The sequence below is a fragment of the Canis aureus genome, chromosome 5 (genome assembly GCF_053574225.1).
Source record: "Canis aureus isolate CA01 chromosome 5, VMU_Caureus_v.1.0, whole genome shotgun sequence".
Taxonomy (NCBI): domain Eukaryota; kingdom Metazoa; phylum Chordata; class Mammalia; order Carnivora; family Canidae; genus Canis; species Canis aureus.
Genome location: NC_135615.1, coordinates 61,064,276 through 61,088,068, shown reverse-complemented (window position 1 = coordinate 61,088,068; position 23,793 = coordinate 61,064,276). Strand labels below are relative to the sequence as shown.

At 48.7% G+C, this 23,793-nt stretch overlaps 1 protein-coding gene across 1 annotated transcript in view; it reads right to left on the bottom strand.

The window, feature by feature from the left end:
• Positions 1-347: 347 nt before the first annotated feature.
• CES1 (carboxylesterase 1) overlaps positions 348-23,793 on the bottom strand; it is a 29,479-nt gene continuing 6,033 nt past the window's right edge. Inside the window, exons 3-14 of the mRNA XM_077898382.1 lie at positions 21,655-21,799; positions 19,670-19,803; positions 17,306-17,459; positions 15,498-15,602; positions 14,411-14,515; positions 11,648-11,686; positions 7,941-8,081; positions 6,657-6,737; positions 6,235-6,382; positions 2,006-2,137; positions 946-1,018; positions 348-709 (exon numbers count right to left, since the gene is read on the bottom strand). Coding sequence (XP_077754508.1) covers positions 526-709; positions 946-1,018; positions 2,006-2,137; positions 6,235-6,382; positions 6,657-6,737; positions 7,941-8,081; positions 11,648-11,686; positions 14,411-14,515; positions 15,498-15,602; positions 17,306-17,459; positions 19,670-19,803; positions 21,655-21,799 — 1,441 coding nt within the window. The 3' untranslated portion in view covers positions 348-525. The remainder of the gene's footprint in view (positions 710-945; positions 1,019-2,005; positions 2,138-6,234; positions 6,383-6,656; positions 6,738-7,940; positions 8,082-11,647; positions 11,687-14,410; positions 14,516-15,497; positions 15,603-17,305; positions 17,460-19,669; positions 19,804-21,654; positions 21,800-23,793) is intronic.

The window sequence follows — 23,793 nt, the reverse complement described above, 5'->3', positions numbered from 1 at the left end:
CTGCGTATGTTGAAGAAAAATTAAGGGCCCATGGGAGCGTCAGTAAGGGCCACTTAACAGTGCCAGAGGGTCACCATGGCACCTCCCCTCTTTGACACTGCAAGGGTGTACATAGACTGTGCCACCTCCATCTCTTCAGGTAGCTCCACATGGAGGAGAGGGACACTGCACTCTGGCCACCCCACGTTCTGTTGTTGGAAGATATTGAGGGCCCAGAGACATGGAGCAGCTGCAGAGCAACCCCTGGCAGGTCTCAGGGTGGAGCCAGACCCCATCAGAGGCACCCTCCAGACAATGGCACCCACCCTATTCATCCTTCTTTCTCTGAGCCCAAGACACACACTGACTTGATCCAAAAGAACATTTATTCCCCAAATTGAAGCCACAATTCCCTCTCCCAGACCTCTTCCCTCCTCCACCAGACCATCCCAACCTCCACAGTAAGATCCCTCTTTGGCTCATAGACACCCTCTGTAGAATAGCCCTGTCTGGCTCCCCAGGCCCCGAGGCCAGGCAGCCGCCCATTCACAGCTCGACGTGTTCTGTGGGACTCAGCTTTTCTGCTGCCCGCTTGGCCAGGAGCTCAGTCCAGAAAGCCATTTCCTTGCTTTTCAGCTTCTGGGCTGGCTGAGTGGGGATTCCAATCTGTAGGTACCCTTCCTTCTGGTCGTAGGCGGGCCAAGAGGGCAGCCCTTCCCCATTGGGGTTCCTGGGAACAGAATCAAGTGAGGATTACCCAAAGCTACTGTGGCGTCCCAACAACACACCGAGATTTGCAGGACTCCTTGGTTTCATTTCCACCAGGAGGCTCGTCCACCTCCAGAGGCCAGGAGCTCACCAAATCCTAGGCAGCCTGTCTGCTGTCAGAGAACTCTCATTGTCAGGTCACAGGGCCAACACGCCCAGCCCTCCCCACCCCTGTTCCATCTTTGCCACCAGGCTCACCCGCTCCGAGCGAAGTTGGCCCATAGTTTCATCATCATCTTGCTGAGTCTTATCTCCTCTTCTGAGGCACCCCCTGTCAGGAGGGAGAAAAAAGCCTTTGCAACTCAAAGCATAGTTTATGGTCAGCTGCACTGGACAGCTTGTTGGAAATTCAGACTCTGAGCCCTTACTACAGATGGACTGCATCAAAAACCCACATTTCAGGAAGATCTAGGTAAGCTGTGTGCACTTCAAGCCTGGGAGTTACTGAGGGAAGACTCAGGAGAGGGCCACAGTCAGTCCCTAAGCTGGCCACCTTTGTCATCTGTGCCTGCACATCCCACACTCCCTTCACCTACTGAGGTCCCAGCACCACCCCCAGTGTCCACCACAGCAACCCCACCTCAGGATTGCCCCCTTCTGGGCCTTTCCTCAATCTCCTTAACCTACCCACATTTTCACAGAATCTGAAAACTGGCCAACGTGCAACGGCCCTACGGAGTCAGTCACCCGAGCGGTTAATGCCAAGGCACTGGTATGTCGCAAACAGCCCTGAGGCGGGTCACACACTAGTCATCTGTAACTGCTGCTAGTTAAGACACTGGAGACAGTTGTTAAAGGTCTTCTTTAAAAGTATTCTATTATTAAATATATTGAGTTTAGAAACATGAGTTTTAGGTTAGGTGGATGGCTGGATAGACAGACACACACATGCACTTCAGCCCTGATTCAAAGTCAACACCAATTCTAACCTTCCTCTTGCTCACATTCAGATATGCTCTTGTGAGTGGGGGCGGTGGCATTCCAGCCCTTGAACAGGGCACTGTGGGTGACCTGCCATGTGTCTTATCCATATCCGGGCCTGAATTCTTAGAGACAGGACGAATGGGGGCACATGGCTCTACCTTCTCTATCATGCATGTCTGAGCCAGAGAAAGATTGGAAATCTTTGTAGTTCAGCTCTACTCTGGTGTAGCTGGGTAAGATCTAGAGAGAAAGGGGAACTTGCCCGAGCCCACCAAACAGAGACCTGGACCTGGACCTTCTAACTCCAAGTGTGTAGTCACCAAATGGCCATCACCTTTTAAAAGTGGGGCCCCGAAGACTGAGAAGAGCTCATCCCCGTGGTCCCCAACCACGGTCTGGGGTTTCATGTCCGATGAGAAGCTTGGATGATACTGGAACTCATACATGTAGGTGGGGGCTCCGGCATCTGGGAAGACAGTTCACACATAGTTCATTTCACAAGACGCACACCTGGATGGCACCAGGTCTGTCCTCTCAGCACCCGGGGACAGGAAGCCACACCCGGGTCCTGGGTATGCAACAACAGCAACATTAATAGTGGCTGCCCCCTGTCAGAGCCGACTGTGCACTGGTGTGACCCTGCAGGAAACCCCTGGCTACCAGCATAGCAGAGAAATAGAGCTCTGGGAAAGGTCCGTGATTGGCTCCAAGATGCACAATTGGTGAAGGTGAAAATGGCTTTGAGCCAGGTATTGAGTGAATTAATGAATGAAGGTAGAATGAATGAAATATTGAAATCAGTGGGGGTGAGGAGTGTAAATCCATTCAAAATGATTATCACTGGGGCACCTGGGTGGCCAGTGGCTTCGGATCAGGGTGTGATCCTGGGGTTCTGGGATCGAATCCCGCATCGGCATCCCTGCGGGGAGCCTGCTTCTCCCTCTGCTGTGTCTCTGCCTCTCTCTTTGCGTCTCTCATGAATAAATAAATAAAATCTTTTTAAAAAATGGCTATCATTGTAGGGGCATTGGGTCAATACACACAGACACTGTTGCCTACCGATGTGTTCACACACAACAGCTATATACACACTGTTTACTCTGCTGCATTTCACTGGAAACAGGCTGGGTTTGATTCTGCAGCCCCAATGGGAACCTTCTGTTCTGCTCAGTTTGGACAGTTTCCGTGTTTTTCTCATCCAATTTCTAGGCAAGAGTGAAGTAAACCTGAGTTGCTGGTCTGACAGCTCTGATATTTAAATACAGACATAGGGAAAGGGGCACAATCGGGCTCTTGTATCTGGGGAAACCTCAGAAACCTTGTATCTGGTAAAACTCAGCATTTTCTATTTCTCCATTGCCTCGTGTCTTGCTTCCTGCTGGGCCCTGGGTGGTGGCAGCAGAAAGAAGGGTTCTCTGAGGGAGGATAAAGGTGGCTTTCTCTTGCTCCCCAGCCCCCGCTCTTAGAACCCCCTCTCCAAGCCCCCAAAAGGTGGCAGTTTTCCTACAGATGGCTTCATCCAGAGCTGTCCACCCGCTCCTTCGAGGCTAAGTTGGGGGCCACCAGCCCCGGGAGCTCAGCGCTTTACATGGACCCTAAAATCCACAGGGGAGTGAGTCTGATGGGGGAAAAGTCAGGCCCCCAGTCAGGCTGAAGGAGAAATTGTACTGCTTTCTACCCCCCTTGAGTACAGTAACAAACTTAGAGTGCAGAAAAAAAAAGGGTGAACAAAAAGATCACTTAGGGACGTCAGGGTGGCTCAGCGGTTGAACGTCTGTCTGCCTTTGGCCCAGGGCGTGATCCTGGGGTCCTGGGATCGAGTCCCACATTGGGCCCCCTGAAGGGAGCCTGCTTCTCTGTCTGCCTGTGTCTCTCTGCCTCTCTCTGTGTCTCTCATGAATAAATAAATAAAATCTTTAAAAAATCACTTATGATCCCACCACTCGAGGGCACCTCTGTTAATATATTAGCATATATCCCTTCTATGCATAGAACAATGGGATGATGTTATATATATATGTCATTTTGAAATATACTACAGTCATTTCTCCATATCATTAAATATCTGTCCAAAAATGACTGAACAATATATGGCATCCCCTCATGAGGATGCAGAATAATTTATTGAATCACCTCCCTCACCCCTGTCAATGCGCCCTTGATTTAGTAAGAGATGTCTGGAAGAAGCAACATTTCTGTGGGTCTGCAAACCACCTGTTAACAGCTGCCTCAAGGCCAAGCAGAACCCTCTGAGAGAAGGGGCTGTAACTTAGCCTCCATCACTCAGAAGTTTTAGGTAGGAGCTCCTCAATCGCAGAGGGAAAACTTTTCATGAAGGAGAGAACTTTGGGCAGCATGCCACACAAAAGATTATTCTCCTTTTTTTTTCCTTTTTTTTTTTTTTTTTTTTTTTACTGTTTACCTAAAACCATAGAGGTATATCAAATTCCTACAAGCACAACACAAGTTTCCAAAGGAACGTAGGGCACAGATTAGGATAACAGGAATATGGTAGAAGCAGAGAGGACAGAGTTAATAAACGAAGCATGCCATTGAAAACATGGGGATGGTCTTTTTTCTTTTTTTCAAGAAAAAGCTTATGAAATAAGTAGCATTATCTTCATTTTAAAATCTGAGCTTCCAAGTGAGAGAATTAAGAAATCCCACTCATACACTAGAAAGCAATTTCACAACATGTGTCAAGGATTTTGAAATGCTCTTACGGCTCCCCCTGGGAATTTCACCTCTAATAACGAATCCTAAGAAAATTTTTAGAGACCTGGTTAAAAATTTATGCACATAAGGCTGAGCATCATGTTTTTTCTCGCATTAAAATACTAGCAACGAGACTAAATATCCAATAGGACAGGAATACTAAATTTTGATGCATCATTCTGTGAAATAGTGGATGTTTTTTGAAGACTTTTCATTGATACAGGACAAAGGCTTACAAAATAGTGTTTTATGAACAAACACATGATTTAAAATTAATTTCTAAGTTATATATAAGACATGGAAAGATTATTCAAAGAAGTATGTCAAAAACTTATAGCAGATGTTTATAGGTGAAGAATTCAGAGTAGTATCTGATTTTTTCTTCACATGTTTCCATATAATATTCCAGGGTAGGATATTAATTTTATATTCAGAAAAATCCTTTCTTATCAAAAAGAGAGTGAGACAAATATAAAACGAAAGAATAACATTGATGAAATCTGTGTAGTCCTGGCAAAAGACTCGGATACCAGATGAAACAACACAAGTCCAGCGTGGCTGGGACCAGCAAGTGACATAGAATAAGATACCATAAATCAGACAGGTATCCAGAGGCAAGAGACCAAGTTTATGAAAGAGCAGATTTGACCCCAGGTGGCTGGCCCCTGGCTGAAGTGTTTCATCAGGACCTTGGGAGGAGGAAGCAGCACCAGTACCTCACTCTACTGATGCTTGGGGACAGAGTAGGTCAGCTCTAGCTGCTTTTTGTCATGCATAGAAAGTCCTGAAAACCCTTCCAAGGGTTTTAGAGAGAGAGGGGTCTGTACCAAGAACCATTTCCTGGCTTGCAGACTAGGTGAAGGAAGGGTCCCATTAGGACCTCAAAAAGATACCCAGAAAAGGATGCATCCTCATCCTCTAGATGAGCTAATCCATCCCTGACCTCACTCCACATACACAGCCTTGGATCAATGTGGGACGGTCCTGTGGTAGACCCACCACATACCAGGATGCCAGAAGCCAGCTGTAGACATGGATACTCTTGAGAACACCTGCCACCACACCTCCCACTGCTCAAGTTTTTTGTCTTTTTGGTTTTGGACAAGCCTAATTCTATGCTTGGTTTCAGTCTACCCCCAGCTCCACTAGTTAACAAACAAGCTTGCCCCTGGCTCTGATCTTGGAAACCTTCCAAGACATGTCTTCTAAGACTTGCCCACTGGCCCCACAGACCACAGGAACCTCGGGGAGGAGCCCCAGTGGTGGATGCTCTGGGTCCTTCCCTCATCACATATCCAGCATCTGGGCACGCCAGCCTGACTTCTACCTCTGCTGTTCGTAGCTCCCTGCCTGAGGTCTTTGGCCACTAACTGGCCATTCTGCCCATGTGTGCAGCAAGTCAGAGCTTAACAGCCCTTGGGAACAGGCTTCAACCCATGACTCCTGGGAGTGGGAGGCTAAATACCCCAGTTCCCTTGCCCCTCACATGGAATAATCCCGAGACATGACTGGAGATGTGACAGCTGCAGGTGTCCACAGAGGATACCAGCTTCCTAGGCAGCTCTGGTTGGCTCCCTTCTCCTCTCTGTGCCACTTCTCCATTTCTCTACTGGTGTGTTCCGGGGTCATCTCCCAAACGAGCTGCTTGCATTCAAATGCTCTTCTCAGAGTTGGCTTCTGGTAGACCCAAAGTAAGACAGAGTGCCCACCCCAGACCATATGGATCTGGCCCTGGAGGCCTGACCTTTTGTGGTTTCCACATATGTGTCTATGCTGAGAAGTGGGCAGGACAGACAGGAGAAGCTGGTGAGGTCGGTGTCCCTCTCCTGTCCAACCTCTGAGACTCACCTCTGTGGTGACGGGCTACAGTCACGGATGGGACACCAAACACCACATCTCCTAACATGTCCAAGAACAGGGCTTTCTTTTTGACAGGGTCATCTGTTCCTCCTAAATACTTCTCGCTAGCCAGTGGAGTCAGTTCCTCAGGGATGTTCTGAAATGGAGCAGAAGTAAAAGTGACCCTCGCCCCCTGCCCCCGTGAATGATGCTGCTTCTAAAGCCAAAGAATGGCTTGCACGAATGAGGGAATCTCTTCAGCCCTATGCCACCACCCACACCCTGGGCGGTGAGGTGGAAAAGACAGAAAAATTGGACCAGAGCCCTCCATCCTTGGGCTTCGCTCTGCCAATTAATTGCTCAGTTGTTTGGGGCAAGTCTCTGGCCTTCTTTGGGTCTCAGGTAGTTGCTGTGGTTCCCTAGACTCTTACAGCAATGGGGTAGGACTTCCACAAGAGTGACGTGGCCGTCTTCTGGTCCAGCTTGTCTTCAGAGAGTGGGTAACCCATCATCTGTTAGGACAACAGTGACACAATTGTCAATCATCAAGAAGTAGCAGAAAGAAGCAAACTTACCAACCAATCAGACCAATGCAGGCTAACAGTCACTTTGTTATGACTTTGATGGCATGAGTCCTCGACAAATTGGGTAAAATCAATGAAATAAATGGGATTATTACATCCAGAAACTCAAGCAGTGCAAATGAATAAAGTCAATGTGAAGAGAAGCTGTCCCAGGCCTTTGCACTGTGTGTGTGTGTGTGTGTGTGTGTGTGTGTGTGTGTGTCTATCTTAGGCAAGAATCCCCACCCTGGACATGGAGACATACAGGAAAGGTTTAAGCCTGGCTAATGTTGAAGCAGAGAGCTCTGGGGCAAAGAACACAGACCTTACAAATACCCCCACCTGACTGTCTTATATGACCAAGGAAGTCCCAGATCCCATATGGCTTTGGTCCATCAATGACCTCTGAAATACTGTGAAGTGAGAATGGCAAGACTCTGCACATAATGCTCCATCCAAACCTCCACATTACAGGACTTGACCAAACTCTAGCTTGGTTGCCAGCAGCTTAAGGTTTTGTCCCTAGGATGGATGGAGAAGATGTCCCAGAGTCCCTTAAAATGCTTGCCTGAGAAAGCTCCTGGCCACCAGGGGAATTTACTGCTGATTCTGGCCAAAACCTGGTAATAGGTTGATAGGTCCCCAGCCCCATCTTAGAGCAGTTACTTTAGAAAGCTTGCAATTACAAATCCTTCGCTGCCCTTTGAGATGTAAATCTACCAGCCAAAACTGTTTCCTCCAGGACTTGAGAGCCCCCTTTTGAAATGCAGTCATTCAGCCGGTAAGTCCCCTCTCTCTCCTAGTCTCTGTGGGCGTGGAGAGCCCTGACTGGTGGGCACCTTGCTGCAACCTGCACCACTGTCTCCTGTCTTAGAGACAAAAATTTGTTTCTAGATAAATGCCATTTAACAAACCGAAGTGGCCTAGCCACGTGGACAAGCTCCCCACCCCGTCACACCCCGTACTGCCTTCCCCTCAGCACTGTCCAGGCCTTTGACTAGGGCTCCAGTCTTTGTTGTAGGGATTTGAGTTCAGTTCACACTGGTGTCTTCTCCCTGATGCAGAAGTAGAAGTGAATAAGACCCTGAAAGCAGAGATGGGGATGACGTGATAGGTGAGGGAGGAGAGCCTAAGGGGCCCCCACATTCTCACCATTGGAAGAAGCCAGCCAAACTCCTGCTTGTTGATTCCGATAATGTAGGGAACAGAGTTGAATTTCTTTTCAGCCAGAATCTCTTGGGGCATCTTTGGCAGCAGCACTCCATCAACCACCGTGGGCAGGAAAGGATAGCTCTGGGGAGGAGGGCGTCAGGTGTCTGTCTGCGCTTCCCCTCCCGAGGCCAAACCCACATCTCCCTCCCAACCTGTCTGAGCAGGAAGCCAGCAGCCCAGACTTACATGGCCATGGCTGGTGGCAATAGAACCCAGGCTCCTTAACAAAGGGCCCAAGTGCATGTGACCCAGAGGGCAGAACGTGGACTCCAGAACTGGCCGTGGTAAGATGATGGGGACAAAACTCATTCAAATTGAAATATACATACATAGGGGCTCCTGGGGGGCTCAGCGGGTTAAGCATCTGACTCTTAATTTCAGTTTAGGTCATGATCTCAGGGTCATGACATCAAGCCCCGAGTTGGGCTCCACACTAGGCACGGAATCTGCTTAAGATGCTCTCTCTCTCTCTCCCTGTGCCCCTCCCCACCAACCCCCTCTCGCTCATGCTCTTTCTCTCTCTCCAAAAAGAAAAACGAAATATATGTATACATATGTACATATTTTCACATATTTATATGCATATATACATTAAATTTATTAAATATAAATAGATTAAATTTACAGATATATAAAACATATATGTGTATATATTTTAGTATTGAAATTTATAAACATATACATTTTATGTAAGTTTAATAGAAATACATAAAATATATAAAATATGTGTATACCTATTTTTTTAAGATTTTATTTATTTATTCATAAGAGACACAGAGAGAGAGAGAGAGGCAGAGACACAGGCAGAGGGAGAAGCAGGTTCCCTGTGGAAAACCCAATGCAAGACTCAATCCTTGGGCTCCACACTCAGTATGGAGTCTGCTTGTCCTTCTTCCTCTGCTCCTCCCCCCACATCCCCGTGCTCTCTCCCTCTCTTTCTATCTCTAAAATAAATAAACAAATAAAATCTTTGAACCTAAGCTGCTACAGATAAACAGTGCTTCAAGGAGGTAGTGAGCTCCCCATCACTCAAGGTGCTTACGCAGAGACCTGACTTCCTATTAGAGACGAAAGGCGGGACTAAAAGCATCAAGGATGGGCTCACATTGCACTGAAAAACATCTTCATTTTAGGTACTACCTTTGCTGAAAATTACTCACATGGGCCTGGATTCGATGGCACCAGACTCTCATGACAGCACTCAGGAAGCTGGTTATAGTTAGATTGCGTACTTGGCTACGATAGCTATTATAAGAGCATCAGTTTGGGAGCTAGACTGTCTGGACTTGAATCCTGGCTCTGCCACCTACTAGCTGGTCATTCAGGACAATTTCACCTGTTTGAGCTTTAGCTTTGTCATCTGTAAGATGAGTTGTTATGAGGATTAAGTGCCAGGACTCACAGGACGCTCAGCACACCACCCGGCACCCAGAGGTAGCTCAGTACCCCTTAGATGTTACTCGTTGGCAGTGCTATGCAGCCCTCCCATAGGCACCAGCTCCATGAGCCATGTTTCCAGTTCCACACACCATGTGCCTTATTCCCCGCCACCAGATAAGGACAGGTGGAATGGGACGAATCCCAGGCTTTGAGACCTGTGGCTCCGGACACTTGCTCTGCAAGGGCCACTGAATGACAGGCCATTCCTGGCAGCCACAGGAGAAGCTCTGCCAAGCGACTGTGACTCAGCGGAACAGGGGCGCAAAGCCCCAGCCAGTGTGGGCCTGGCCTAGGAGGGTTAGGCGGTGCAGCACATGCTCTGCACAAAGCCTGGCACATAGCACCACACCGATATGTTCTGGAGGAATAATCCTGTAGGAGGGAGGGCATTTGTTATGTAAGGAAGGTCAGTCTTTTAAGGAGGTGATATGCCCTGACCTGTGTTTCCAAGGGTCAGCCCGGCAGGGCAGCATCGTGGGGCAAGGGTGCAGAGGAAAAGTAGAGGTGGAAGACGGTTGGAGTCCAGGAGAGAGGCAGCGGGGGCCCCGATCCGATCAGGCTGACCGGCACCATCGCTGCCTTCCACGGTGCTTGCGAGGGGCTGCCCCGTGTGGGCCTTGGGCGCCGCCAGGCTGAAGTCCAAACCCCAGGGGCATGCTCACCCCCCTTTGTCTCTTCTGCCCCACATTCTGTCCATTAGCAAATCCTGTCAGCCACAACTTTAAAATTATCTGGATTCTGGCCCCGTTTTTCCACCCCCTCTGCGATGGGCCTCCCAGCCCGGCTCCTGGTTCCGGCCCAGCCCGGGCTTCAGCTCCCGCGGCAACCACAAAGCCCTTTGGTAAACTCACAGTCAACGCACTCCCCTGCTCAAAACCCTCTCAAGACCCCATCTCCACCACCCCTAGTTCGTTTCCCAGAGTTAGGAGTCTCTCATGTTCTGGTAGAAAGGGAGGTGGGCGGGGGGTGGGGGTGCCTGGGTGACGGGCACCGATGGGGCACTTGACGGGATGAGCACTGGGGGTTATGCTCTATGTTGGCAAATTGAACACCAATAAAAAATAAATTTATATAAAAAAAAAGACTTCCCATCTCACTTGAAATCAAAATCCGAGTCCTTGAAAGGAAGCACCCTCAGCTCTCTTTCCTCTTTGGCTGTTCTCCCCCGGCTTCCTCCCCGCCTGCCACCCGGGCCTCCTGGCCCAGGACCCTGGGAGCTGCTGGGCCCTCTGCCGGGAACACTCTTCCTCCGGGGTTCCTGACAGTTGCCTCCCGCCCCACTGCCAGAACTCGGCCCCAGGGTCCCCTAGCTGGGGCCATCCCCTGCCCCCCGCGTGCCCACCCAAAGCACCGCAGTTCCTCACCTTCCCATCCTCCGTAGGGGGACCGTCGCCCAACACGGCAAACCTTGTTACTGAGCCCTCCTTTCACTCCGAGGGGCAGGGGATTAGATTGGTTTTGCCTGTTTTACTGCTATTTCCCCAGCTCCCGGATCAGGGCCCCCCCACAGGGAATTCTAATAAAATCTCGCTGAATGAATCTCAGGGAATCCTGACAACACGTCCTAAGGGAGGTGCCCGTGGGCCCAGGAGAGCCGGGAGCTCAGGACTGGCAGCCGCGGCGAGATAACGGCTCAGAACCTGTGGAGGTGCTGGAAGGCAGGAGGGGAGGAAGAAGGTGGTGGGGAGGCTCCCGGAGTTCCGGGGGTGGCGGGGAAGGCGGTGTTCTCAGGTCTGAGGTTCTCGGTCCCTTCTGGAGGGCCCTGCCAACAGCGTGGCTGGCACAGCTAATCGGCTCTGCAGGCTCCTGGGAAAGACCTAGCTCCTCAAGGAAGACCCCTGAAGAAACTCGTCGCCCAGCTACCTCTACCACCCCAGAGTGGAAGTTTCTAGCCCAGTCCTTTCCCGAGGGGCATTTTTGGGAGTGGGAAATGTAAACAAGGAGTAGGGGGCAGGCTGGGCCCAGGGGACACAGAGTTGATAACTGGGAGCACTGGACCGGGAGTCGGGGGAATCTGCTCCAGTCCAGCATCTGGTCCACCTGCTGTGTTATCCAGGCAAGTCGCTGGCCCTCTCTGGGCCTTGGCAATGTAGACACAAGGAGTCACCATGAGCCACGGGGGAGGATTCTTTTCATTCATATTTAACTGGAGCATAAATCATACATCAAGACTTAAAACCTGTAATCAAGAAACCAAAAAGCCTTACCTCTCTGGGGTCTCCAAATAAATCAAGAGTGAAAAATTTCTGTGAAGACAAAGACAGAGGGTGTGCATGAGAAGGCTTCCAGGGACAAAAGCCGATCTTTGTGAACAGTGCGCCAAAGGTGTCATGTTCTCCCTCCCGGTGCCAGCCTGGCTGGGCAGAGAGGAAGTGGGCAGGATACTGGCTCCCCTGGGTAGAGGTACAGGTGTAGGTGTGGGTTGGGGGAGGGGACTGCTGGAGAGGCCATCTGTCTGCTGTTCCTGCCTGCCCTGCCCTCCACCCATTTCCCATGGCAACCACCATGTTCCCCTGGCAACACTACCCCAGTCATCCTTTGGGGCGCCTCCCTCTTCGCCACTCTTGCCCCACAAATCCAGGCATCTATAAATGACCGGGGGTGCCCCATCTCCCTGATCACAGAAATTAGTTCAGGTATGGGCACGTACCCATGTCAGTCCAACAGACTTTACCCCAAAACTTTGGTGGAATTATTGTGAATGGTGTCTAAACAGATACAGTATAAGTCTAGATGCTATCGCTGTCTTTAGCCTCCCCAGGGAACAAACTTGCCTGACAGTGAAGCCAATACTAGAGAGAAAAAAAAAAAAGCTGAAGGATAGAGCAGATATATTCTTAATAATGTCATATGTGCATCTGGATCCAGCCATGCCTGAAGCCATGTACTCCTGAACTATAGTTTTCAGTTAGTTACCTGAAGATTTTGTTATAACACTATTCTTTTTCCACTCAAGGTACTTTGAGATGAATTTCCTCATCCTGCATCAGAAAGTCCTGACTTACACAAGCTTACTTATTGGTCACTCAGTGCTGTATGCTGGCAGACCTATTAGCTACAGGGTAACATTACAATCAGTGTAATCTCAGCAAATATGCAATAAAGAGAAGCACAGAGTGAGGTGAATTTCAGTGAGCTTGTCAGCTCACTATTCCCTCTTGGGAGAAGGGTGTGAATGTGACCTCGGGAATACCCCTCTCTCCTGAGGAGACTCCTGGACCCCTGGGCCAGGCCTCTGGCACTAGACTCTACTGTCTGATCTGATTCCAATGTAGCCTTGCAGCTTGCAGCTTGGTTTCTCAGGCTCAAATAAGGTGATCAGTGCATCCAAAGAATGCCTTACCAGTCAGAGGTGTGTGTGTGTGTGTGTTGTGTGTGTGTGTGCCTATGTGTTTGTGTGTGTTTTGGGAGAGTGGATAATCATGGAAACACTCTACAGGATCTCAGAAAAATCTCACAAGGATATCATGGGCTCTTATGTTCTCTGGGGTTTTTTTTCTAACTTGCCAACTCTCCCTTATAAGCTGGGTCCTCTGAAGCCAATGGAGAATTGCTAAAATAAGCCTGCTTCTTCCCAGGAATCAGAGACGGTTGTGTTTTTATTCTTTGAATAAAGAATATTCCCCCACAGTGGGAATAGTTTCTATTGTGCCTTCCTTTAAAAAAAGATTTATTTATTTATTCATGAGAGACACAGAGAGAGAAAGGCAGAGACACAGGCAGAGGGAGAAACAGGTTCCTCACAGGGAGCCCAATGTAAGACTCAATCCCGGGACCCCAGGATCATGACCTGAGCCAAAGGCAGATGCTCAATTGCTGAGCCACCCAGGTGTCCCATCTTATTGTGCCTTCCTGCTGTATTCTCTGCATGTCCTCATGATGACACACTGTCATAGCCATCCATCCAGTCCTCAAATGTCACCTCCTCTGTGAAGCATCCTTGCTGACTATTATGAGCATTTCCTCCCTCTATACTTCCATCACCCTTAACCCATGAAGTATATGAATGTCTTTCTCCTTGGATAGCTCCTTGTCAGCAGAGACTATATCTGATTAATGTCTGCATCACCCACCCAGTTATCACCATTCACCTAAAATGGATGGATGGAGGGATGGACAGATGGATAGATAGGCAGATGGATGGAGGAATGGCTAGATGATGGATGGAGCTGGTCAATAAACAGAATGTAAATGAACTGGATGGATTGGTAGATAAATGAATAATAACTAGCAGACTAGGTGATGGATGGGTCATTGATTCTGGATGGTTGAATGATGGAGTGAAGCTGTATGGTGGTTGGATGAGACATAGATGATTGAAATGAATGAAAGTTATGGATGGATTGATATTAAATGGATGAAAGAATATTGATGAATTGGATAGACTGGTAGATGAATAGATGGATATTAAGATGATGAATAGATTGATGGATGAATGGTGGTTGGATGGAAGGATAGATGGATGGGTGGGTGGATGTATGGTTATCCATACACAAAAGCACAATTGAGGCAGAGTCTCAAAAAAGTTAGAAAACTGAGCCTCCCCTGGGTTATAATTGAGGTAGTTTCTAAATTAAGCAAGATACATTGTGACAACCTTTCTTAAACTCTTTTTTCTTAATATCCCATCCTCAAAATTCAGAACAGTAATTACCTCTGGGAATATGTGATACTTAATTTCTTAAAAATACATTTAGAAACAAGAATGGAAAAATAGTAAGCTTTGATTGAGGTGAGAGATTATTTTACCATTTGTTCATTATATTGTTTTTCGACTTTGCAAGTGTTTGAGATACTTCGTAATAACAAAGAAAAAAGAAATTCCCATTCAGATCCAGAAGCTGATACTGTTCCCTGGTGGCCAGACACTGTCCCAGGTAGTTTTTCCAGGGCAGAGGCAAGGGGAAAGTTGAAATACTGAAGACTATCTGGGTGGGGGGCTTGTGTGTCATTCGAATGAATACACCTACCAACTTCAGTGAAACCTCCAAGAGCTCATCTTCCGTCTTCTGGCGCAGGCAGTGAACAAGGACAGCCGACGTGGTGCTTTTACATCCAGCAAAGACAGCAATTTGCTGCAGAGATCACAAGCAACGGCAGATCTCAAGAGCCATGTCCCTTCCCTCAATCAATAAAGAGGTGTTCTTCCCCAACCTTCATTTCCAAAGGCTGCAGGGTGGGGGAGCGGAAAATACTCTAGACCAGCAAGTGACAGTTCTGAGTCCCACTCATGCCAATTAAACAAGCTCTGTCTCTGTTACCTTATGTCTGTTAAAATGGGCAGAAGGATCTCAGAACGGAGCGTCTAAAGGGAGGAACACAGAGTGGGGCTTAAGGGCGTGGAATCCAGAATCACACTGCCCGGATTCAAATTTCTTTTCAGGAAGCCGTTCATGATAACCTCACCCTGCACGGTAGATGAGGGGCTCCTTTTGGATTGCATTATGACATCAGATACCTCTGCTTACTGCTCTTGTCAGTTGAGATTTTATCATCTGTGTGATTACACAATCACTAATCTGTCTTCTCTGATAGAATGCGAACTTCATGAGGCTGCCTGATGTCTGACTGTATCAAAATTATGTGATGAATAAATGAATGAGTTCCCCAGGAACCCACCCCAACCCCGAGGCACTTAAGGAAGAGCCACTCCAGGCTCACGTGCTGCAAATGGGTTCATCAGAACTCAGATCCTGAGAGAGACAAGACCCAGTGGCGGTCCACTGCCTACTGTGCGGCCTGGCACCCGCCCTGGCACACTTTGGGAAGAGTGCTCAGCGGACAGCGTGCTGCGCTGGCAGCCCAGAGTCCTGTGTTTGAGTTCCCAGCTCTGCCCTGATCACTCAGTGACCTTGGCAAGCTGCTTCCACTGTCTGCCCAGGTTGCTCAGTGGTAAAACTGGGAGGCTGGCTGAGGTGTCTCTTTGCCCTTCCACTCAACTGTTCTGACTTCTGTGATTCCTAGAGGATGCCAGCCAGATCCCATGGCCAGAAAGGCATCTGAAGATTCCAGGAGAGCAGGGCAAAGGGTGTGGAGGTGGTCCAGCATGAGACCTACCTGAGCTGTGTCCTTCATGTCTTTCTTAACCAAGGCAGCAGTGAGGGCCACACCACTCTCAGAGATGGCCCGATGGAAGAGGTTCTTGGCCAGAGGAGATAGCACCTGGCAGGAGAGTGGATCGGAAGAGAGTTTATGCTCATGAGGAGGGGATCTTCAAGAGCTACTTCATCCTTAGCTCTGCCCCACCCGTTCCCCTGAAGACTCTGGCATTCAGCGAACACGACAGGTCTTCGCCTGGCCTGGCCTGTTCCCAGGCTGACACTGGGGCTCAGCTTCTCCCAGAGAATCTGAGCTGGGAGCCAGCAGGACAGTGAAGGAAGGACAGGAATTGTGCAGCATGCGCTGATTCTAACATCAGAAGCATTGAAAGACAGCGTGGTAACTCCTAGCAACACTCTGAAGACACAGCTCTGATTCCCCATTTCCATTATTTGGGATTTATTCTAAGAAGAGAGATCATGGAGGCACACAATGATTTCCAAGAATGCTCATAACGTTTATAAGATAATTGGAAATAACTCAAGGTTCCAATATTATGAGATTGAGAGAATAAACGATTTTTCATTTTTACTGTGGAAGGCTATTCAAATCTATACCATGGAATCCCACGGAACATCTAACAAAATGATATTAATGGAACAGTACTTAATGTTTAGGGAAATGTTTCTGTTATAGGATATGCATGTGAAGGAAGGTTTTTGTTTAAAAATCTTAAGAGGGGGACACCTGGGTGGCGCAGTGGTTGAGCAACTGCCTTTAGCTCAGGGTGTGATCCCAGGTCCGGGGATCAAGTCCTGCATCGGCCTCCCCACAAGGAGCCTGCTTCTCCCTCTGCCTGTGTCTCTGCCTCTCTTTCTGTGTCTCTCATGAATAAATAAATTCTTTTTTTAAAAAAAATCTTAAGATAGGTAGGCAGATGATAGATCAGTAGATGGCTAGATATGTGAAAAAGAACTAGAAAGATAAGTCCCAAGATGTCTGTGGTGAGCTTCCCTGGGTAATGCTTTTTTTTTTTTTTTTTTTTCTTCTTTGGACTCATCTATACTTTTCCTTTTCCTCCACTTAATAAAATATAAAAACATTTCCCTCTGAATATTCAATAAGGAAACTGATACATATGTCAAAAAATACAGTCATAGCTGACCCTCTGCTCAACAGTGAGGGAGCTGGAGGGTATTTAGGGCTCCTAACACTTTCTCATCTGGTTCCCATCCCTACTTCCCTCAGTAGCCCCCCCACATCCCCACTCCCCCAACACCAGGACCCCAGGAGCTCCAGGTGCCTACACCGCTGTGCCATCCTCCCTGATCCCCCCAGCTTGGCTCCACCTCTCAGTCCCAGAGGTGGCTGTCCTCGTGGGAGGCCCCGACCTGTTGTTGGTGCTCCTACCCCCTGACATGCAGACCTGGCTTCTGGCTGAACAGTGGCACTTTGTCTAACTCTTGCTCAGAATCTATACCCACCTCTACTTGCCAGGAGAAGTGAAGTGAGTCCCAATGTTAAAATGAGTAGGAAGGTGAGAGAGAGAGAGAGAGAGAGAGAGAGAGAGAGAGAGACTGCTCTACCACGTAAGAGGAGGAGTATCATTGCTGTAGCTGTGGCCAGAGATTCTTAAGGCCCAGGATGCTAGCCTGGGCTCTGAGCCTCCTGGGGGCCAAGGAGAGTTTCACCATGAGCCCTCCACCAACTGATCCTGTGCAGAGTAAGGGTAGCCCTGAATCCAGGCCTTGTATGTAAAGGTGCTAATTGATCAAAAGGCTCCCAGGGGTCCCAGGAGCAGCTATATCAGGGCTGGGAACACTTACAAGAACGGAGACGCTTTCACCTCCCGCCGACTCTCCGAAGATGGTCACAGAACCTGGATTCCCTCCAAAGTTGGCAATGTTCTCCTGAACCCAGCGAAGTGCAGCCAACTGGTCCAAGTGACCCCAGTTTCCGCGGCCATGTTCATCCCCTGTGCTGTAAGAATGGGGCAGTGGTGCGAACACAGATTTCATGGCATAGGTGAAGCTGAGGGCTCTCAGTGAGCCTTCTAGAAAAAGGCCAGCCTTCCACAAGAGTCTTCTTCTGTCTTCCATTCCTGTAGCACTGTTCTGTTGTAGGGTTCTAGATTTACTCGCCTATTTACTGAACATCTGTTTTGTGCAAAACACTGTTCTAAGGACTAGGGGTACATCTGAGAACAAAATAGGCAAAATCTCTGACTATACAAAGCCCACACTACAGATCACAAACAAACAGATAAATAACATCAGGTAGTGAAAGTACTTCCAGGAAAAATAAAATGGGGTAAGGGAAAAGACAGAGGTGGAGCAGTGGGGTCCTATTTCAGATCACATGACCAAGAAAGGTCTCTTTGAGGGAAGCGTGGCACTTGAAAAGAATGAATGAATGAATGAATGAATTCATTCATTCATTCATTGAATGAATGGGCACATGAGCCTTACAAAATATCCAAAGAAGGAAATTCCAGGCTGAAGGAACAGGCAGTACAATGCCCTGGGGTCTGGTGGATAGAAGTGTAGGACATGCAGCTAAAAGACTCTGTGGGCCTTGGTAAGAGCTTTGATGGCATCGTCAATAATGTGGGAAGCCATTTCAGGGCAATGACAAAATTCCATTTATGTCTTAAATGATCACTCTGGCTATTGTGTGGATCAGACATAGCATCAAAGTAGCAGGTTATAAAAGTAGGTGGTTATTACAACCCTCTAGGAGAGAGACACAGAGGGCTTTGATTAGGGGGCATAAGGGAGGAGGTGAGAATGGTTGGATTCTGAATATATTTTAAAGGTCGAACCAAGAGGATCCGCTGACCCTGACTGGATGTGAGGAGTGAGAAAAAAAGAAGTCAAGGCTGACCACAAGCCTTCTATCTCACGCAGGTAGAAGTGGGGTGTGGTGTTGCCAGCAGCCAAGAGGAGGTGCTGTGGGCAAAATAGGAAAGTGTCAGGGAAGGAACAGTGGGAGTCAAGGGTCAAGTTGTCCCCGTGGAGTGAGGTACCCTTCTGAGGTGGCAACAGGTGCAAGGTGGTAGTTAGCGAGGTACATCTGGGTTTCAAAGGAGACACAGGGGCTGATAAGGGAGCTCCGAGTGTGGCTCTTGATGTCACCCAGGGAACCAGTGGAGACGGGCAGAGAGATGTACACAGAGGCTGGAGGACCATGTGTGAGGAATCACATGTGGATGTCCCCAAGGTTGGCCCAAACGCTGTTGGGTCACCAGTGACCTCGGCCAGAATACAGCAGGATGTTTGGAGCTGAACCCTGACCAGGGTGGGCAGGGGGCAGATGGGGAGGAGGAGTGGCAGGAAGAGCTAACGTAGCAGTGTTATTGTAATGGGGAGCAGAGACAGGCCACAAGTGGGAGAGAAGAGGGGTCTCAATGAAGGTGATATACCCTGGGGATATGACTCACCTGAGATAATCCTCCCTGGGTGAGAAGCCCACCCCTCCCCCAGCCCACCCAGCACCCATCTCAGGGTCGGAGGTGCAGTGGCCAGTGAATTCAGGAGAGGCTCACGGTACCTGTGTCCGGCGGGAACACTGGTTCCTGCCCCAAGGACACTCGCTGGGGAAGCCTCTTTGCCTTCACCCATGGGTGTGCCAAATTCCCAAAAGGAAATGGGATGAGTGGGCCTGACATGCCTCCCAGGAGGGTTGTCTGCTGGGGTCAGGTGCTCTGCCAATCTTCAGCTCCAGGCACCTGTTCCTTTACCCACAAGGATGCACTGAGCTTGTGCCTCAAGGATGCTCCTTCCTTCCTTTCCTGCCAGGTAAGACACGTAAGCCTCTAAGGGCTGTACTGCATGCTAACTGCTTCTACAGAGGTGTGTGATGTGCTGGGACAGCCCAAGGGGGAAAAAAGAGGAGTATCTCAGAGGGGTGACATCTGGGTGGGGCCTTGCAGAATGAATAGAAGCTTGTCATCTAAAACAGGCATTCCAGTTAGAGGGAACAGCACCTATGAAAAACTCAGAAGTGGCCCAGTGTGGCTAGGGGACGAGAAGGTAAGTAGAGCCCAATTACAAAGGGACTTGGGACCAATATATCCCAATTTACTAGGGACCCTGGCAAAGATCTCTCTGAGGGCTGACATGGCTAGAGCTGAACACCTAGTACCCTTGCTTTGGGGGCCAGTGTGCAGTGAGGGCTGTCCAGAATCTTACCTGAAGAATCCCCAGATGCCCAGGCGGTACTGAATTGTCACCACCACCACGTTTTCGTGGGCAGAGAGGGCCAGCCCATCATAGGTTGATGCCCCGCCCACCACCAGACCCCCTCCGTGGATCCACACCATCACCTGGACAAGAAGGAAGCAACCGAGCCCGTTAGAGGAAGCAGCACCAGGCAGGACCTCAGGAGGTTGTCTGGTTTCGTTGCCCACCTCTTGACAGTGAATCAAGGAGGTCATTACCGGAAGTGCACCAGTCCCCAGCAAAGTTGGAGCAGGCAACTGTTCTCCCCAGTACCCCCAAGTGGGGCGCAGGCCACTACCCCACCCAGTACATCCTGGCTACCCCTGTGTCCCCAGCCCTGGTGCCACCAGGCTCTTCACACCGCAGAGCATCGTCATGGGAACAGTCATGGTGTGTCATCTTGTTCCCAACACTGTCATCACTCTCATGCCCGGACTCCTCCCTTGGGCTTACTCTGCCCGCCAGAGCCCTGTACTTCAGCTTCATCTTAGTTATGTCTTGTGTGGTGAATTAAACTGCTCTCAGGCCCCCAATGGGATCTGTTTTGAGTATGCCTTCCATCTGCCTCCTCTGCATCCCCAAATCCCACCCATCCAAAGCCCAGCCTAAAATCCACCTCCTCCAGTAAGTCTTCAATCATTTGACTAATGTGATCTGAGGACCTACTCTATGTCGGGGATAGTGGTAAGAATTGAGGGTGAGGGTAGATAGAGCTATTCATCATGCTTGGCTCTGGCATTGTAAGAGCTCAAAGAGCCAGGAAAGAATTTGTAACACAAACTATGTGCCAAGTACATTCCATGAGGGAGGGACTAATACTGTACCCTTAACAGATAAGAAAACTGAGGCACTTAACCTGCCTGAGGTCACATAGCTAATAAACAGCAGAAGCAGACTTGGACCCACATGGTCTGGCCCTGGAGCCCACCTGTTGAGCCACCCAGCACGCTGCAGCCGTTGGCCATGGTGCAGTGGGCCTGCTGCTAGGATAGGAGTAAGATCCTCCCTTTGACTCTAACTAATGCTTCAGGAGTGCTTGCCCTGCGCACTTGCCAGCAGAGACAAAGCCTGATATGCATCACTGAATACTCCTAGGTGATTAGCCTGTTCTAAGGAAGCAGGGCCAGGTCCCATCTCATTGAGCCAAGCATGTGCAGTGCTAACTTCTGCTCACAAGTTCACAGGTGCCCTTCCCCACAGGTGTGCTTCTGGAAGCTGGCTGGGTGCTAACAACCCCACACCTCTCCACCCCAAGGATCACCTCCTTTTCCAGATCTCCTCCAAGCCCCAGCCTGGGTCTGGAGTTGCCCCCATCTCTGGGCCTCCTTTATTCTAGAAATGCTGACTCACTGTGTCATCAGCCGTGCCAAAGGCCATTAAGGAAGGAATACAATAAAATCCCAGATATTTGGCCAGAGGCAAAAGGATGCATTGCCTGGATCGCCCGGGTTCTTCGCCCAACACCTCTCAGGGACCCTGGAACTTTCTTAGAGAAGTGTCTTAATGTGCTGAGGAAAGGGCTCCCACAGGCTCACTTCCTAGTCTGTGTCCAAGAGCACTGGTGTGAATTCAGAAGGCCTATGCTCTGGTCCTGCCCATCCCACCGTTTGATCTCAACACCCCCGTCCCTGCCTTTCTGGGCCTCAGGCCTTCTACCTGTACAGGAAAGATTGGCTTATCTCTGAGAGTAATCATTCTGGTCCTTCTATCAGAAAAAAAAAAAAAAAAAAAATTTGGAAAAGCTACGGTACGCATGGCAGAAGTACAGCTACTTCCCTCCAGAGCCCCTACGTCTGCCACTAGGGGAAACTGAGGTACGGAAAGCTTGCATTTCTTGTGGTCACGAGGTCTGGCTGTGGTGGGTTAGGAAGCCCTGGGGTCCCCAGAACAGCTCCCACCCAAGCTGCCTTCCCCCTCTTACAGTCGACACCAGAAGACTGGAACCTTCTGCTTACCGGCAGCCTGCTGTTCTTTGTCAAGTCAGCGGGAGTGTAAATATTGAGGTAAAGGCAGTCTTCAGAAAACTTGAGAGGAATGTTGTCCTTTCTGTTGGTAAAGAGTTCTGAGAGCACCTGACCTCCCACTGCGTCCTGGGAGCACCTGGGGAGGGGAGGGCAAGGAAGTTCTGAGCTGCACTCAGAGCTGAGCAAGATGTCTCCTGGCAGGTTGAGGCTACTAAATAGAGTTTTTCCTACCAGGCTGGAGACGCTGGGATGGTGAGGAGGCTTCCCGGGTGGGGGGTGGGGGTGGAGGCCCCTGAGGCTCACTCAAGTATCCTGGGACTGTGTGTAGTAAGAAGGCTTAGTACCTGGCCCCTTCCTAGAGTCTTTGAGATAACCTGGGTCAAGGACAGGAGGCTGTCCCCACACCGACCACCTGGGAGTGGACCATTTCCTATACACCCAGATGCATCCCAGCTGGGTTCCAGGTAAACAGGTCTTCCACCAGGTAAGCATGTTCTAGTCCATGGCAGCCTTTCGTAATCCCTGAGAAGTCACTCAAATGGCAGACCTTTAGGACCCACAGCAGGTCAGGGATGAAATACATATGGGGCAATCTCAGGAGAACTGTGTTCTAGTCCTGCCTCACTTGCAAATCGTCTGGCTGACCTTGGGCGAATTTGTTGCCTGCTTTGGCTTCAGCCTGCCAGGTCTATGTGAGGGAAGTGATTTCCAGAAGGATCTTGAAGTCCTGAGTACTGACATGCTAAAAATCTATCCATCCTAGGCAAGCACTATTCGTTTCCTTGATAAGGGATCTTAAAGATCCAGCACAGATTAAAACTGGTAAGATTTATGACCCTCCCAGCATGCCAGGTGCTGTAAGTGCTGTAAGTGCTCTTTATGTACTAACTCACTTAATCCTCCCATGGCAAGCCCCCTAACACAGAGTCTATTATTTTCCCCATTTTACAGTTGAGGACACTGAGGCACAGAGAGTTTAGAGGACATACCCAAGGTCACACAGTCAGAAAGATCTGTACTATGTAGTACATGATATTTCTAAGGACATTCTAAAGAACATTTCCAGATCTCAAGGTACCAGAATGTGGATATCACTGGCCCCATTGTGTTCAATGAGGCCACTGAATCACTCTGCTGCCAAGTGGCAAAATCAGAGCCCCCAAAAATGACTTCTTAATTTTTATCCTAAGGGACCTTTCCCCTGATCACCAGAGCAAGGAGCCAAACATTCATAAAAAAAGAAAATCAAATGTCAAAAAAGGGAAAAAGAGTTCAAGGTCACTAGTGTTCAAATAAATGCAGAACAAATAGGAAAGTTATATATAATTATAATGAAAATAATAATTACTATTGTTTTGCCTATCCAATAGCCAAAAGGCATTTTTTTCAAATAACCCCAAGCATTGCCAAAGGTCTGGCAAGTGGAGGTTTTCATATATCAATGGAAGGAGTGTTGCTGGAACGTTTCTGGAAGGAAATGTAAACAGAAGGTGCATACTCTTTTACTCAGAAATGTCATTTCTTCAAACTTATCCAAAAATATTCATGAGTGTGCATGAAGATTTAGCTGCGGGATATTCATTAGAGTGCTACTTATACTATCAAAAACATCAAGAACAATTTAATGATCCCAAACAAGAGACCAAGATTATGATCCAAGACCCACTGTAATTCAGCTATTACAAGTTCAGCTACAGTATTTAATGACATAGAAGGATGTTCCTAATATATTTGTAAATGAGCAAAATAGGCATCCAAACTATCTGTATCATGTGATGCAATATTGTGATTTACAATAAATGTATATCTTGCTTCCAACCCATTTTGGGCACAGGCTCCCTAAAACCCTTAGTGTTTCCTTTGTGAAGGAAACAATAAAGATATCTTTATTATGTTAATAAGGGGACTTCTAATCACTGTTAAGACTAGGGGCTGGTTGCCAGATGAACTACCCAGTGATTAGAGGGTTGGACTTGGCAGTTCTTTCTCCCTGACCTCTGGGGAGCAGGGGTGGGGCTGGAGGTTGAATGGTGGACAATGGCCACTGGTTTCATCAGTCATGGCTACATAACAAAGCCTCCTTAAAAAAACACACAGGACAGAGTTCAAAGAGCTTCCAAGTTGGTGAAC